This window comes from Amphichorda felina (genome assembly GCF_050947745.1).
Source record: "Amphichorda felina strain 45539 chromosome Unknown scaffold_7, whole genome shotgun sequence".
In the NCBI taxonomy this organism is placed as follows: Eukaryota; Fungi; Ascomycota; class Sordariomycetes; order Hypocreales; family Bionectriaceae; genus Amphichorda; species Amphichorda felina.
The window spans coordinates 494,412-510,530 of record NW_028145043.1 but is presented as its reverse complement, the minus strand read 5'-3'; the positions used below and the strand labels follow the sequence as shown (position 1 = coordinate 510,530).

Sequence of the window (16,119 nt, the reverse complement as noted above, 5' to 3'; positions counted from 1 at the left end):
TCAATTTGGGGCGATTCATAGGCTGCGAGAGGAGAAGATAGCTTGCATGCATGGACCAAGTATGATACCATAATACGATGACTACGAGAGGTGATGGGATGGTAAACTGTACAATTAATGTGTGACGGATGCCTTCTAAACATTTGTCTAAAGGTTTGTACAAAGTTTTGGTACATCCGCTGATACAGGCATGCTCGAGTCATGGCGCTCTGCCCTCTAGACATATCTCTGTATCAGCGTTGGGACATGGGGATCGCTCCCTTGGTGGTCTACTTCGGACACCTAGCTTCCAGTACCAACCAGGACTCTCTTATTCGTCTTGATCAGCGCATTCAGCTTCTTCTCCAGCTTCTCCGTCTCCTTTCTCGCCGCACCCAGGGCCGCCTCCGCGTCTTCCACGCTCATCAGGGGCATACCGCTCACCCCCGTCCCGCCACACTTGGCGCCGTCCTCGCTGGGTGGGCCGACCGTGGACGATGTGGGAGCAAAGTCCTTGCTGTCCGGGGCGCTGTAGATACCAACGCCAGCGGCAGCATCCGGGCCGTAAAAGTAGGGCGCCAGGGAATTGAGGCTCGCTGCCGCCGCATCCTGGCGCACCGTGGCCCCCTTGGGCCAACCGACATTGGTAGCTCCCAGATTGAGACGGGGCAGGACGTATTGATTAATGTAGCTGAGGGCGTCCTCCCGCTGGAGCTTGCCAATAGGGTCCTGGGATTGGGGCTGGGTTGTTGCGGGGAATATGTTAGGGCGACCGTTGGGGACTGCCCGTCCTTTGATGAGCGAAAAAGCCCCATTGCCAGGCTGATGTCGTTGGAACACAAAGGCACCAGGATGCTCAGCGTCAGTGGCAATCGAGCCTTGCAGTTGCAAGAAAGCATCTTCCTCCTCAGCTGATAAACCGCGGATGCAATCCCCATTAGGCGTGATAAGCATTCGGCTGCCATCAACATGGAACTGCTTGCGAACAGGCTTGCCTGCTCGTAGCGCTGCTAGATCAGCGTCCTGGATCTCGCCACATTTGCAGGCGCAGTCTTTGCAGGGCGCAGGCTCATCACCTTTCGCTGCTGCTGCAACGGCAGCGCTCTTTGACCCATGGTCGGTCCGCGATGAGTTGGATGTTACCGGTCTCAGCATGTGCAGCCGATCAATTGCGGAAGCCCAGAGGCTGTTCTTGATTTCATTAAAGACAGACATTGGGCCCAGCTCCGGAGTGTCGGGTCGCTCAGAAGCCGAATCTGCCTGCCCCTGTTCCTGGTTGGAGACTGAAGTGTAGTCGAGCACCTCCTCAGCCTGAAGCTTTGGCTTTGGCTTTTCGGGCTCTTTGGCCTTCTCGGAACTCTTACCGTTTGTCTTTCCTTTCTCTGACTGCCGAGGTTCCGATTCCTTGGCCAGGTCCGCATCAGAACCCATTCTCTTAGCTTCCGGTTCTTCATTGCCCAGCTCCTTATTCTCATCCTTATCTTTTGTAAGCTCAGGTGCAGGTTCTAGGACTTTCGACTTCGACGGGGCCGGCTTTGGGGGAGGCTTCTCCTTCTTCTGTTTCTTCTTTCGCCCCAGAACCGGTGCATGCTCCTCCGGGTCGACCTTAGGAGCTTCAGCAATGAGTTTTGTATCCTGTTTGAGTGCCTCCTTTCGCTGTTTGCGCTGCTGGCTCTTGGTAGTAGCCCGAATGGCTGCTGTCCCAATCTTTGATGGAGGGGGGGAGCCGGCTCGTGACGCCGACACCGACGCAGAGACCATGGATGCGGTGTCACTAACCATCTCGCTCAGCGGTGTGTCTGGTCGGATATTCGAGAGAGACATGGCTCTTGACACAGCAGAGACCGGTGAAGCTATAGGAGGGACTTCAGTCTTGGGAGTCGGTACCACCCGAAGCGTCTTCGGTGCTGGCCTGGCTGCGGCAGGGGACGAACTGCCAGCGGATGGAGTTGGGAGTGGAGGGAACGCTGCCGCTGAAGCTGTTGCAGGCTTTTCGGGAGTAGCCGCCATTTTCTCAGCTTTAGGGGCAGGGGATGGTGATGCTACCATTTGAGTATTGAGAGCAGGGAGTCTCCTGACGCTGCCTTTGTTGTTAGGCGTTGCTGCTTCCATGCTAGGGCTCTCAGGAGCTTTGCCATTGTTGCCAAGTCTCCCCACGCTCTTCTCCTTCTTCGGCACCGGCGTTCCCCTTGGGGTTGTGACAGACGGCGCTGGTGACGACGTTTGCCGGACCTTACTGTCTATTGCCTTCGGGGCGTTGAGTGCTGGGAAATCCTCATCCTGCAGAGTGTCACCCCTCAGTGGCGGATTTGCCTGTGAAGATATAGTTTTAGAAAGCCCGCTTTCCGCCGCCAAAACTTTAATATTCCTCTTTGCATCTGAGGAACTGGGGGTTGCTAGTCTTCGAGGTATCTGTTCCGGCGTGGTGACCTCCGTGGCCAAGCCTGGGGGCATCTTAGGCAGCGCAGGCACGATGTGATGATGTCGCTGCGACCCTGGCAAGACCGCTGCCGCAGTCGCGAAAGTCGCATCACTGTGCCCGTGCGCAAGATCAAAACCAGGCGGAGCTGACAGCCCAGTGCTGGAGTGAGATACTAGGCCAGACTGCATAATGCTATCGAAGGTGTCATCGGAGACCAGTGCATCCACGGAATTAGTCGCTTCATCGAGAGACGGGAGTTCGTCATCTAAGAAACCATTAGCCGCGGTCCAATCTCTCCGCACTGAGGGTGGTGATTGTGTAGTGGAGAGCAGGCACTACGAAACGCTTATGTTATGTTATATACATGAAAATGCAGCAAGTAAGTCATGCTACGGCTGCCATCATCGTCTTCCACAGGGACAGTGAAAACGAGGACATTTCGGAGAGAATAGGGTGCAGGTAGGTATATTCTGACCCAAAGATGTTACCCGACCTAGGCGGACGAGTGCAAACTGTTAACGTACATATCGGGGGACTCGTGGAAGACGATGATGGCTTGCCTGACTTGACCCTCGAAACCGCCACGGGCGGCTAAAACGCCGGTCCTGGTGTGAAATGACAAAGGTCGACAGCGGTAGGTCCGGCATGACGTTGCGACTTCTGTTCCCCAAAGTAGAAGTTGACGCCCGAAGCAGTCCCCAAGCTACTTCGCTGGGTGGGTATATCCTCGCATTCTCCAGTTGAATCAAATGCGTGTCCCCGTTGTTCCCTTCCAAACAGACAAGAGAATGCCACCTCCAACGCTCATGCCGTACACCGCAGCAGAAAATAAAACATTACGCAGAGTGTGATGTGTCCCAAATAACCAGCAAAAACAAAAACGTCATATCGCCCGCTCTCAACTACCACCTGGTATATCCGGCATTATACATCATGCTGGGGTTGTACCCACCTTGACTCTGTCCACCAAACAGTCCATGCCCCGCTCCGGCATTGCTCTGAGACTGATGCTGCATCCTTGCCTGAAGGATACTCGGGTCCGCAAGATCTACTAAGCCACTCCCCCCCGAGGAGGAAGTGTTAGCATGCCTGTGCTTCTTCCCCTTCTTCTTCTGCTTGGAACCGAAGTCTTGGAAAGCTCCGGGCTGGTTCCCATAGAGCGATGCCAGGAGGCCGGGAGCAGGAGCTGGGGTGGAGGTAGAGGGAGGTAGATACTGGTTGGAGAAAGAAGAAATCATGTACTCACGCTTGCCGGCATCATGGGCCTGGTTGTTGCCTCCTCGATTTCGACCGATGAGGCTTTGGAGCAACTCATTCGGTGAATCTTTCGGAGCGCCTCCGAATCCTGAGCCGCTGAAGCCCCCTTGGCCAAACATACTCGGCGGTGTCCCCGTCGATTTCAGGCCGGGTGGTGGGCCAGGCATCGATGTGCCGTAGAACTGGTTGCCTCCCTGAGACTGAAAGGTATTGGGCATCATAGAGGACTGCTGTGCCATTATCCGAGGATTAGCAGCTAGCTTGACGTTGGTTGCCGAGTTCCCGCTTTCGTTGGCGAAACTGAACCTGGAGGACTGGCGGTTGTGGCCCTGGCTTGAGAAACCGTTGTTTTGGTTGGGAATGCCGGGTGGCATCTGGTCTCCGAATCCACCCTGCGACCTCAGAGAGAACAGCTGCTGGGGCGTCATGGTGCGCCCGACAGGGTTAGACGAGCTCTGCCCAAAGTTCGAACCACCGATGGCGGGTCCAAATAGGCCATCCGTGCTGCCGCGTTGGATTGGTGGCTGGGTGCCGGGGCGCCGCTGGTCGAAGCCGTGGGTCTCACTGCTGGCCTCTCGCTCCTCAGGCTCTCCCCCAAGTGCAAGACTGCCCCCAGTTTCGGGCTCACCCTCTGATGGTTCTTGGGCCTCCCCCTGATCGTCCTGGTCCCCATCAAGCCTCATATCCTCATCCTCGCGCATCGTCCGCCGTCTCTCACCACCCCGAACGTCAAACAAGGGCGGATACTCCGACATGTCGCCAAGGGTTTCGGTGAAGTTAGGCATTGTCCAGCTTTGGAGCGCATCAATAAGGGACTTCAAAGAGCCTTCGGGGTACCGCAACAGCAAATCATCGAGTGGAGTAGTTTCGGTCCCATTCCCACCGTGAATGGAATCCTGCGGGCTGCTCGGTTGTTCCGTGTCCTCGACGACTTCCTCAGTTGCTTTGGATGTCGCTGGGACTGATGCGGAGACGACTGGGCTAGGTGCCGCTCCACTAGTAGCGTGGCTACCGCGACGACTGCGCTGCGGATTTCGAGCCCAATTTGCAGATGACGGTAATGCTGAAGCGTCCACACCACCCTCCGATCCATCTTTGCTGGAAGATCGTGCCATCGCCTGGGAGGCGGGGGGAGGTGTAGGGTGAGACATCTGCTGCCGCGAAGCCGTCCGGCTAGAGCTACCGCCGCCGGGTAGCGGCCTTTGAGTGTGTATACTGTTCATGGACGACAAGTCTTGACGCGTATAACTGTCCTCATCGTCGCCTTGCTCGTGAAGGAACATGCAGCCAGGGTTGTTGCACTTCTCATTCTTTAGCCATGCTGAACAATACTTTGTCGTGCCATGTTGGGCTTTGAGATAACGATCTCCATTCGTGGACCCATGAACAGCTTGTATACACCGCGTGGCCTCTTCTGGCTTCTCGAAGGTGACGTAGATTCCCAGCGATTGAGGTTGGCCATCCGGGCTTTTCCTATTGCTGATCGAAATCTTTTGGATATTTCCGTACTGGCCAAAAAACTCGGGTTTGCGCAACGTCTTGAGCAATTCGTCTTCCCGGACCGTGGGCGCCAGCCCCGTGATGTAAACGAGGTTCTTCTGGACGACGCGCACTCCGACGAGGTTCCTGCGGTTCTCCTTCTCTGCCTCGCGCTTTTGAGCCTCTTTTTGGCGTTGCTCTTGGGCACGTCTTTTCTGGTTCTTCTGGATGTTTGCGCGGAACTCGGCGACTCTGCGATAGTGTCAGCCTGATGTAGAGAGTAGAATCGAAAGCAAACTACATACTCCTCTGAACTGATGACTTTCCATTCTATTGTCTTCTCGTCATATGGCCGGCGGCATGCTGGGCATAGTCCATTCATATTATTTTTAATGTTGTTGAAGCAAAACTGACAAACCTATAGAGGGTGGTTAGCGACGTGGTATACTGGAGGCCGTCGCGGTGGCGCATGGATTTCGTACTTGGTATCCGCAAGGACATGGTCGAAAATTCCTATCCGATAAGTCGAATTCTTCGATGCAGAGGGGGCTAAGACGGAAGTCAGCGTCCAGGAGTCATGCCATAGCTGCCCGAAACATCGAGGCAATTAGGAGTTGGTAGAACGCGTTTCCGGCGTGAAAGTCGACTTACCAGGTATCTGCCTCTTCCTCGAAGAAAGAGTCTTGTGGCGCCATGGTGGTAGACTGATGCTGATGAGCTCGCTGGCTAACGGGGGGAAAACAAGAATTCCTAAGGTAGGTGGGTACGGTAGAAATGTGAAGACTCAAGATGCATCCCCAGCAGAACATGCAAAGTAGTCTGGCATGGGAACAAAGTTCACCCGCGCCATAGCGCAGCCGGGACCGTCGCGTCCACCGGCAGAACCACGGGAATTTCCATCCAACCACAACGACGTTGTTGCAATCCAGATCAATGCAACAACCGACTTCTTCTCCTCGACCGCCAACAGTGAATCGTCAATTGGCCACGGACCGACACCATAAAGGCCATGGCGACCAAACTCACTCGCAGCGGGGCTATTGCTTCAGCTTTGAGGCCCGCCAAGCCCTCAACCTTGTGCCGCAATGAGCAAGCTTTGCGCCTCTTCTCCACGACCACCAGTCAATATGTCGCAATCCCCAAAGACTCTCCGAACATGCGAAAGGCGCCCCGCGACCATATCGGAACCCTCAAGGCTCCCATCGTCAACCCGGCCGATAAGTACCAGAGCAAGGCCGACAACCTTCACCGTTACGGTGCCTGGATAATGGGATGTCTGCCGAAGTACATCCAGCAGTTTTCGGTCTGGAAGGACGAGCTTACCATCTACATCCCCCCGTCCGGTGTCATCCCCGTCTTTTCGTTTCTCAAGTGTTGGTATCTGCCGCCAGTTAGCTTCCATTCAAACTTCTAATAGTGCCCAGACAACACTGCTGCTGAATTCACCCAAGTCAGCACTGTGACTTGTGCCGACTATCCGACACGCGAGAACCGTTTTGAGATTGTCTACAACCTGCTCTCGATCCGCCACAACTCTCGTATCCGAGTTAAGACATATGCCGACGAAGCGTCTCCCGTGCCCAGCATTACTAGTCTTTTCGGAGGTGCCAACTGGTACGAGCGAGAAGTGTACGATATGTTCGGCGTCCTGTTTGTCGGCCACCCCGATCTGCGTCGTATTATGACGGACTATGGGTTCGAGGGACATCCGTTCCGCAAGGACTTCCCTCTCACCGGCTACACCGAGATTCGCTATGACGAGGAGAAGAAGCGCATTGTCACGGAGCCTCTCGAATTGACGCAGGCTTTCCGAAACTTCGAGGGCGGATCGAGCGCTTGGGAGCAGATTGGGCCGGGCCAGGATCGCACTCCTGAATCTTTCAAGCTTCCCACACCTAAGCCAGAGGAGAAGAAGGAGGAGCCGAAGAAATAGACGAGTCGCTCAAGCGGTGTACGACTTAGATGTGAGATATAACTTGCCGGGATGGCTGGCAAATCTTGAGGCTCCTTTGTGTATTTTGATCAAAGCTTATCCCATACTACCTTTGCACGTGCGCAAAACGCAACCTGAGAGTGAAAGGCCAGTAGTGTGCCACCTTTTTGGACATCATCCGTAAAAGCGTTCGGGATAGAACACGAGGTGCCTATCTACGCAGGTTTTGGCTACGAACACTACCTACTTAGGCCCTGCTATAGGTGCTCGAAGTACTTGCCTATCACACAAGACCTCAACAAGTCGAAGGTAGCTGCTACAGTCACGGGGTATACCGTTTCCCAAGAAGCACAGTGACGAACAGCGATAAATACCGTCGCTAGGAAACTTCGAACATATACGAATACTAACGTCCCATTGCCAATACCGACCGAAGAAAAGACGGGTACAAAGCACTTAGATTGTCGGGCCATGAATCTGCGCGGTGAACCGTTGATATTCCCACCCAGGCAGGTACTCGGGGGTTGGAAATAGGTACGAGTAGGACGTCGGGATTGTTGGAAATCCTCCCCCGTCACTCGTAAAGCTCGCCAATTAATACCTAATGGTAATAAACCAAATTGCTGCAGTGTGACATACGTCCTATATATTGAAGTAATACCTATACGAAGTACCTTGCCGCCATGGGATTAATCTGTTTGATGTAGGCAGAATTATGCGGGTGGATCAGGTGAAGCAGTTGTGGCTTTACCACACGGTACTCCGGTCTGAGATCAGTGCCCGAATTCTCCAAGATACCTGGTATCATCGGAATTAGAATATCTTCCAATAATACTAAGATTGTGGCAGGCCGCCACCAACTCAAACTCAAAGCATCACCGATCATACTAAGAATAGCAATCCTGACCCATGGAGATGTTGCACGGAGTACTTGTAGTAGAAATACGTACTACTTGAGACTCGACAGCCCCTCAGGGCGAGGGGACGAGGGGCGTTTCGGTTTCGGTACCTAGCGATTGACAGGTTTACACTGGCTGCATCCGAACCGGGCGCAACTATATCCAGGTACTACTACATATATATTCGCAACTTGTAGCACGATGTATATATTGCAAGTTCTGCATAGGTAGGCAGGCCCCTATGATTTCTCAAGGCGAAACAGTCGATGTGATTCAACTTACTGGACCAGCATTAGATGTAAGGATGAGATCAATGGACGTGGGAAGGCGCCTGGAGGGGCACCAGACCACTGGTTGGATCAGAGCCCGAAATGCAGGGTGCGTGATGGCGCACTGAGCCAGCGATGGGGCCCGCACGTGACACACATACCTCTTAGCGGGTCCTAAGTGGTGGGCATTGGTGGCCTGCTGAGGTCCTGAATGCGCGCTAATGCGGAGCAGAATACCCAGGAGGTGAAGGCCTGACAGAATTAATACCCGCTACTGTCAGGCTCAGGGTCAGTTATCACCCAGATTCCCCTAGCCCGCACTGCAGTCACCTGCGCTATCGACCCAGGTATTTCTGTCACCACAAAAGGGGCCCATCCCAGTAGGTACTGACGGGGTGCTGCCGCCCTTTGGTGAGAGCATCTTGTCCCCCATGTTACCTGCTTGTCCGTATCTTTCTTGACGAAACAAATCGCGACCACATCACCCTCCTTCGCGTCGCCCGAACAACACGAACGCGACGATATTCTCGACCGGAAGGCATAGTGGCTTGCTCCGCTGCCATACGACGTCCGACCTCTCGGCCACCTCCCCTTTACTGTCCGTCCGCTCACAAAACCCGGCCCCATGCGACGATAGCACCAGGTTACAACCACCAGACCATAAAGGAGGTGCAGGGTGGCCTGTGTAGTCACTCGATCGAAAGCCTCGGCCACTGGCTCGCGCCCACCTCGTTGTGGCGCTGTCTTACTCATGAGAGGGCTGGAAGTCTATCATTGATTTGGCATCCACAGAAGGCCGTGTGAAGGGGATTCTCGGCGCCGTCCCGGCCTTCCCTGAGGCCCGCCCCTGTCCTCAATGATGGTACGTGGTATTCGGGAGTACACTGCTTTTCCGGGGAGAGGCTCAGTGCAAGGTCTCATTGTACTATGTTTCCTCCCTACTCTATTCTCTAGAGCCCCCAAATCAAAGCAAGCAGATGCAGATCTGAACCAAGTCGGACTAACCGACCATACTATGTAGACCTCACCTCGACCCCGTGGACAGGCTGGAAGCAGTTTTGCTAGCCGGCGTGGGCATGCCAACCAACTCTCCATTTCCGATCCTAGCCACCATGTTACCGAAGCGATTGGGACATTATATGGAGATGAGGACGACCCGATTGGTGAGGCCGGACGGCCTCTCAGCTTCGTTGGCAGCTCGGCCCAGCAAGAGCAGATTATGACAATGTCCCCAAGCCTAGACAATCAGTCGACAAGTACCCGAAGACCACTCAACCGGTCGGCGACTGACCAACCTCTGGTTTCTGGTCCTCACACAGTCGAGCAGGGCTCGCTCAGAAAAGCTCAGACGGTCCCGGTCCAGATATCAACACAGCGCAACGGCCCGAACGATAATGGTCTTAGATCCCCTCGCTCGCCGACGGTATCTCTCCGTGATGTGCAGGCGGATCCAGCTACTTCACAGTTTACCCTCACCAATATCGACAACGCAAATGATATCGCGCAGGAGTTGAGCAATCTACAGGCACTGAGACGGATGTCTATGGACGTTGGTAATATCAAGGACCCAGACATGCCGCCAATGGCACTGTCAAAAATGCCCGTAATTGCACCCAGTGGCGACGACGATGAAAACGATCCATCCCGGTTGCTCTGGGTACCTGCGAGGGTTCACCCCGAGCTCGCCCCCACGGAGTTCCAATCCTTCCTTGAGACCCGTGTCAACTCGATCAGGAGAAGGTCAAGAGATTCTTTATCACCAGATGGAGGTCTGAGCCGGAGTGAATCTAGCATGTCATCGCTAGGTTCGGGGAGTTCTCTGAAGAGGCAAAAGTCTATGCTCTCACGGCAGATCGACAACTCTGGGGGTCAGGGAGCTTCCAGGTATGTTGATGGTGCAGAGAAACTAGAACGACAGCGATCTCGCCAAAGCCAGCATAATCGCGAGCTCAGTCTTGATGATCTCGTCAAAGATCCTACCAAGACCGTGCAAAAGCTTGCCCAAGAGACACAGGCCCTGCCAGAGGGCTCAGAGACTAGCCCGGACGACATGCCTATTCTTCCGATGGCTCCTGGTATGGGCTTGCGCAGATCTACGCGCACCACGTACCGCAAAGGCGGGAGTCTACGCTCTGGTGACAAAGCCCTATCGAGACGAGGAGCACATCGCCACCAGGAGAGTGAATCTGGGGATAAGGGGGTTCCGCCGATGCCCGATGCTCCGCCGGGGCATGGTCTCACAAGGGTCCAGTCCGAGCCGATTTCAGAGAGCTTCTCAAGACCATCGCGGTCCATTCGTCGGCCACAGGGCATGGTTATTCAGGAGTCACCAGACGCCCTAGCTGCTCTTGAAGGATCGCAACCGCCCCCCGAAGAACGCCCTACGATACCTCCCATTGCTCCCGTTGGGCACAATCAAGAAAATCTTCCAGTTCGAAGTGCATCCGCGTCGTCTCCCAACATGAGCATACATATCACCGAGCCGCCAGCAGAAGCGCACGATGAATCGCAAACAACCAGGCTTCCAGAGAGAGCCGCGTCACAAAAGACATCCCAGTCAGACTACCGACCAGAGCCTCATGTAGCCGAACCCCCTCCAAAGTCCAGCAGACGCAAAGCGGGTCATTCTACCACGAGCCAGGTGCATCAGCCGCTACAACAACAGTATACGTCGAAATCCCCACCCCATGCCCAGTCACAAAATTTGAACGATCAACTGACAGGCGGGCCATCACCTCTCCCCGGGAGCGGCTCGTCTCGTACCGACAGCCTTACATTCATTCCCACCATGAATGAGGAGAAGAAGACCGATAAGAAGTCAAAGAAGGACCGCGACGATGACGCCTCCTCAACCAAATCCTCTGGGAGTGCATGGAAGTGGTTCAAAAGCTCCACAGAAGACAAGAAGAAGGACGAAGGCAAGAAGTCGAAGACGAAGGCTCTTGTTGAAAAAGCACAGGACAATGTAAGACTAGATGTTATCCAAACATCGATCGACAAGACGGCTCCCAAAGGACGCGAAAGTTTCGTGCTAGATCGAGACGCAGTAGACTCCAAGCTTCAGGAGGAACGCAAGAAGGAAACCAATCGCCGGAGCGACTCGAAAAAAGAAAAGGACGGCAATATTTTCTCTTCCATATTTGGCGGAAGTAAGAAGAAGGAAGAGAAGGAGAAGAACAGCAAAAAGAGTCAGCATCTTCGTGTACCCTCGGAACCACCGATGCCGAAGGCTCTCGAGCCGGACGTGGATTATCACTGGACCCGGTTCCCTCTTTTGGAAGAGAGAGCCATCTACCGCATGGCGCATATTAAGCTAGCGAACCCACGGCGCCCGTTGCTGAGCCAGGTGCTGCTGAGCAATTTCATGTATAGTTACCTGGCGATCGTCCAGGCAATGCATCCAAACATGAACGTACCTATCTCGCCGCAGCAGAAACGCCAAGAAGAGGAAGCTCGCCGGAAGCGGGAAGAAGAGGAGTATCTGGCACAGCAGCAGATGATGCAGAACGAACAAGATGACCAGGGTCTCGACCAGTACGACTATGACTATCATCGGGTGAGTAGACACGCCAAGGCGCCATGATATGGTACACAGCTGACATGGAGCAGGCTGCTGCGCAATACGCTGATTCTGGGGCCGATGAGCCGGTCGATTACGTCGACGAAGCTCAGATTTACGAGGATGAACATGGGTCCGATCATCACCACTACCACCATCATCAACATCAGCAGCAGCAGCATCATCGTCAAGACTACGGATACGATTCACAAGATGCCTACGATGACAAGAATTACTATCAGTATCATGATGATGGTGATCATCGTCGTGACGACAGAGGCCAGGATATGTGGTGACTACATGGTAGTAATACCGACGACAGCAACTGGCTCTGACCTACCAATGGCGGGCCTGCTTCCACATCTATATATATCCTCTCCTCTAGTCAAGGAGTGGCCTTTTGGCATCTCTGTGTATAATACTCTTGGAAGTAAGAGTACTAAGCATATGGCGGAGTTTATCGGGTCTTTGGCGAGGATGGCATCTGGGATTTGCTAAGAACCAACACCGATCATGCATACATACATGCACACACATATTATTTGGTCGGGAATAGCGACGGAGATGAGTACGGGTTACAGCACAGCACAGCGTGAAAGCACCTTTGTCTGCTTTACTATAATCTTTTCTTTGTCAGCTTCTGAAGATGATCACGCACTCCAAGTTCCCTTTTTTGTTTCCCTTTTCTACTCTGCAGTAGGGTTTGGCGGGAGGTACAGTGTGCATGAGATCGCACATGAAAAGTGCAAGCATGAGCCCGGACAGCATTGGCAGGTCATTGGGGACGGTTGGTCGCCCGTCAGGGCTTGGGGCTTGTTCCGGCTATGAGGCGCAATGGAGGCCAAGCAAGTCTGGGTGTAGGATATCAGGCAGATGTAAAATGAACAAACTTTCGAAATTTTCTCTCAGCCATTGGCGGTGCTGGGCTTGTAGTCGATGGTTTGTCCCCCGCGAAGTTGGGAAGGCATGATTGCTTGCCGTTTGGGGTCTGAGGCCAGCTAGCGGAATCGGCGCATCATGAGTATACTTCATTGGTTTTAGTGGGAAAGAGTAGGTTCCTCCCTTTTGTTGTACACTACCCAGTACGTATAGGCCACGTTTATTATTTTTGAGGTCTTCTGATGTGGTATGTAGGTACTATTCAAGTCACCATGAATGTACTCCGTTCCTTACTATTAGTCCCATTTTAGGTACTACTATCTCATGTTGCAAACGCGGGTGGGTACTCACACTCAAGCATTTTGCGCTCAGGGAAGATTACTCACAGAATTTCGAAACTCAAACAGAAACATCAATATTTGAGTTTAGAAGAAAGCCTTGAATGAGTTTTAATGAATCAATTGTGGTTGATGAGGCTGGTTCAGGGTAGTACGGAGTATAGATGACTACTAGGGAAGTGTTGAAAAAGCACCGAAGATTAAGCGAGGTGCAACAAGCTCGCTGTGATGAGCACTGAGGTGAACTCGTTCCAGGCGGAAGTGTATCCCGGGCTAAGCTGTAATGGGCAAAGACTGGCGTCGCGACTTTGGGGGCACCTCCAAACCAGAAAATTATCTCCAGCCAGAGCCCCAGCGTGAGCCCATACAGCCTTGCTTGCTCGCGAAGCTGCGGAAAGCAAACCTCATCACCACACCTTCCTCGCATCCCCTTTCTCTTTGATACCCATCACGTCACCCTCCCCGCCCCTTCCCTTTACCGCAGACCTCTTCAACCTCTTACCTTGACAACTGCTCCTGCTATCCCGCGCGCGCATTGGTTTTTTGACGATAGAATGGCTACTGTGAGTTGCGCCCCCCCGGCCTCCCCCTACCTCCACCTTCCCAAGCTCCCCTATCCTCGATCCGCGCCTCCCCTCTCAAAAAGAACAATATAGAAGCAGCCGTGATGCGCATTTTGACTCGGCCTGTTGCGCCTCGTCGCCATGTTTCTGGTGGCACCTCGGCTGGCATTCTCTGTTGGCACTTCAAGATCAAATGGCATCAACTTTCATCATGCCTTACATCCAGCGTTGCCCTCGTGTTCGAAAAATATTAACCAAAGGGAAATCCTCATCCACTAACAATAATCAGTCCCGACCGTACAACAATCAGGGCTACCTCCAAAACGGTGCAAGTGGCCTCCCCCCGGGTGCGGCACCTCTGCTGCCCAACCAAGGACGTGTCCTCCAGACTGGGCCGATCCGAGTTCTGTGCATAGCCGATGTTCGAGGTGGGACAACCATGTCGTTTTAGACTTTGATGTAGAGGGTTGTTAACACCGATCAGGAAACCTACGATCTCTGAATGATCTTGCAAAGCAGGCTCGAGCCGACCACATCATCCACACTGGCGATTTCGGATTCTACGATGACACATCACTGGAGCGTATCGCTGAGAAGACTTTGAAGCATGTCGCCCAGTACTCTCCTCTGATCTCGGAGCCCGTCAAGAAGTCAATTCAACAAGGCGGCGGCGGCCCGGTCAAGGCTAGATTCTCCCCAAGCGAGCTTCCACTCTCTGAACTTCCGCTTCTCCTGAGCGGTGAGCTCAAGCTCGATGTGCCGGTGTACACCGTCTGGGGCGCCTGTGAGGATGTCCGTGTTCTCGAGAAATTTCGATCTGCCGAGTATAAAGTGCCGAATCTGCATATCATCGATGAAGCGCGTTCGATGCTTCTCGAGATCGGCGGTGTCAAGCTGCGCCTACTAGGACTTGGAGGTGCCGTGGTGATGCACAAGCTCTTTGACAACGGTGAGGGTCGTACGACGATTGCTGGTGGTCAGGGTACTATGTGGACTACACTGTTGCAGATGGGAGAGCTAGTCGACACCGCGCACCGAGTCTACGACCCGACCGAGACACGAGTTTTCGTCACGCACGCCTCCCCTGCTCGTGAGGGTATTCTGAATCAGCTTTCTGTGACCTTGAAGGCGGACTTCTCGATATCTGCTGGTCTTCACTTCCGCTATGGCAGCTCATACAATGAGTTTAGTGTTAACCCCACACTCGATCACTACCGTGGAAAGCTCGCTGCTTCTAAGGCATCGTTCAACGATGTCTGGGATACGGTCAAGGGAGAGGTCGAGCCCGCGATTCAGCAAAACGAGGCCCAACAGAACCTGCTCAAGAACGCACTTCAAATCGTGGAGAAGATGCCTACCACTGCAGCTGGCGGCAATCCCTTTGGAGGTCCCGTGGCTGGACAGGCAGCTCTGGGTCAGGTTGACGAGAGTGCTTTCAAGAATATGTGGAACTTCAACCTCGCGGATGCTGCCTTTGGATATCTTGTGTTGGAGATACAGGATGGTCGGATCGGCACCGAGATGCGGGCTCAGGGGTTCAACTTCTCGCACCGAGGAGCCAAACAGCAGCCAGGAGGTGCTCCTGCTCCGCCTGCCAGCGCAACCACTGCTGGGGCGGCGGCTCCTCCTGCCCCGGACTCAGCCCCAGTTCCGCCCAGTCGTCAAGCCTCGGCGGCTCAGCAGTCCAAGTCGGGCCCGAAGCCGGGAACCCCCCAACCTGGACAGGAGGGGAAGGAAACCGAAAAGACCCCCGCACCAGCTAATGGGTCTGCCAATGGCCCCGAACCCGCTCTATCGCCTGCTCCCAAGAGCGCTCTCTCCGACATCATCGGTCTCTTCATTATGAACGTGAGCGCCGAGGATCAATGCCGGGACCTCTTTGCCGAGGAGGACAAGGCTAAGATTATCAAGGTTGAGAAGTGGGGTGCCCTGAACAAGGTGGTCCATTTTAAGACCACTGAGGAGCGTGATGCTGCCATGGCGCGACTACCCGAAGATGTCAAGACTCGCACTCAGGAGGATCGATCGAAGCCGTTGGTCAAGATCTTCCAGCACCGCGAGGGGAAAGGCTTTGCTAGCCGTGGCGGAGCGGGCAACTGGGGAAGCAGCAGTCGTGGGGGAGCCAACAGCTCGAGCGGTTACCGTAGTGCCGGGGGCGCCAGCGACTCGGAAAGCAACCGTCGTGGTGGCCGTGGAGGCCGTGGAGGTCGTGGCGGCGACCGGGGGCGCGGTGGGCGTGGGAGGGGAGGTATCAAGGGCGATGCCGGTACCTCCTCTCCTGCCGTTGGGCCCTCGACTCCTGCCGTGGAGTAATAAGCTGGTTAGCGCAGCGGACTGATTCCATGGGAACCACTGGGGCGGCGACTCCCGCTCGCCTTCGTCGACTTATAGCACCGTTTGAGCCTCGCGGCGTTTTTTAACCTTCTTTTTACCTGTGACAGTGGCTGGAGAATGGAAAAGCTGCGTGGCCGTTGGACTTCGTTGCGTTTGTATCTATGTATGTACCTAATGAGATGCGGGGCTATGGACGCTTCGACATCGA

At 54.2% G+C, this 16,119-nt stretch overlaps 4 protein-coding genes across 4 annotated transcripts; 3 read left to right on the top strand and 1 right to left on the bottom strand.

The window, feature by feature from the left end:
- Positions 1-282: 282 nt before the first annotated feature.
- On the bottom strand, positions 283-5,832 carry NOT4 (uncharacterized protein; the record flags this gene model as incomplete). The annotated part of the gene is made up of 4 exons (XM_083196336.1): positions 283-2,666; positions 3,354-5,387; positions 5,548-5,555; positions 5,789-5,832. 4 exons carry the CDS (start codon positions 5,830-5,832, stop codon positions 283-285), a joined length of 4,470 nt encoding a protein of 1,489 aa, XP_083047544.1.
- Positions 5,833-6,293: 461 nt separating this feature from the next.
- ALI1 (complex I 30 kDa subunit family protein) lies at positions 6,294-7,070 on the top strand (the record flags this gene model as incomplete). Its single annotated transcript, XM_083196335.1, has 2 exons — positions 6,294-6,527; positions 6,555-7,070. 2 exons carry the CDS (start codon positions 6,294-6,296, stop codon positions 7,068-7,070), a joined length of 750 nt encoding a protein of 249 aa, XP_083047543.1.
- Positions 7,071-9,835: 2,765 nt separating this feature from the next.
- ACO1O0_006957 (uncharacterized protein) lies at positions 9,836-11,821 on the top strand (the record flags this gene model as incomplete). Its single annotated transcript, XM_083196334.1, has 1 exon — positions 9,836-11,821. One exon carries the CDS (start codon positions 9,836-9,838, stop codon positions 11,819-11,821), a length of 1,986 nt encoding a protein of 661 aa, XP_083047542.1.
- Positions 11,822-13,568: 1,747 nt separating this feature from the next.
- On the top strand, positions 13,569-15,890 carry ACO1O0_006956 (DUF2433 domain-containing protein; the record flags this gene model as incomplete). Its single annotated transcript, XM_083196333.1, has 3 exons — positions 13,569-13,577; positions 13,867-14,005; positions 14,062-15,890. The coding sequence occupies 3 exons, from the start codon at positions 13,569-13,571 to the stop codon at positions 15,888-15,890; spliced, it is 1,977 nt and encodes a 658-aa protein (XP_083047541.1).
- Between the last annotated feature and the right edge of the window lie 229 nt (positions 15,891-16,119).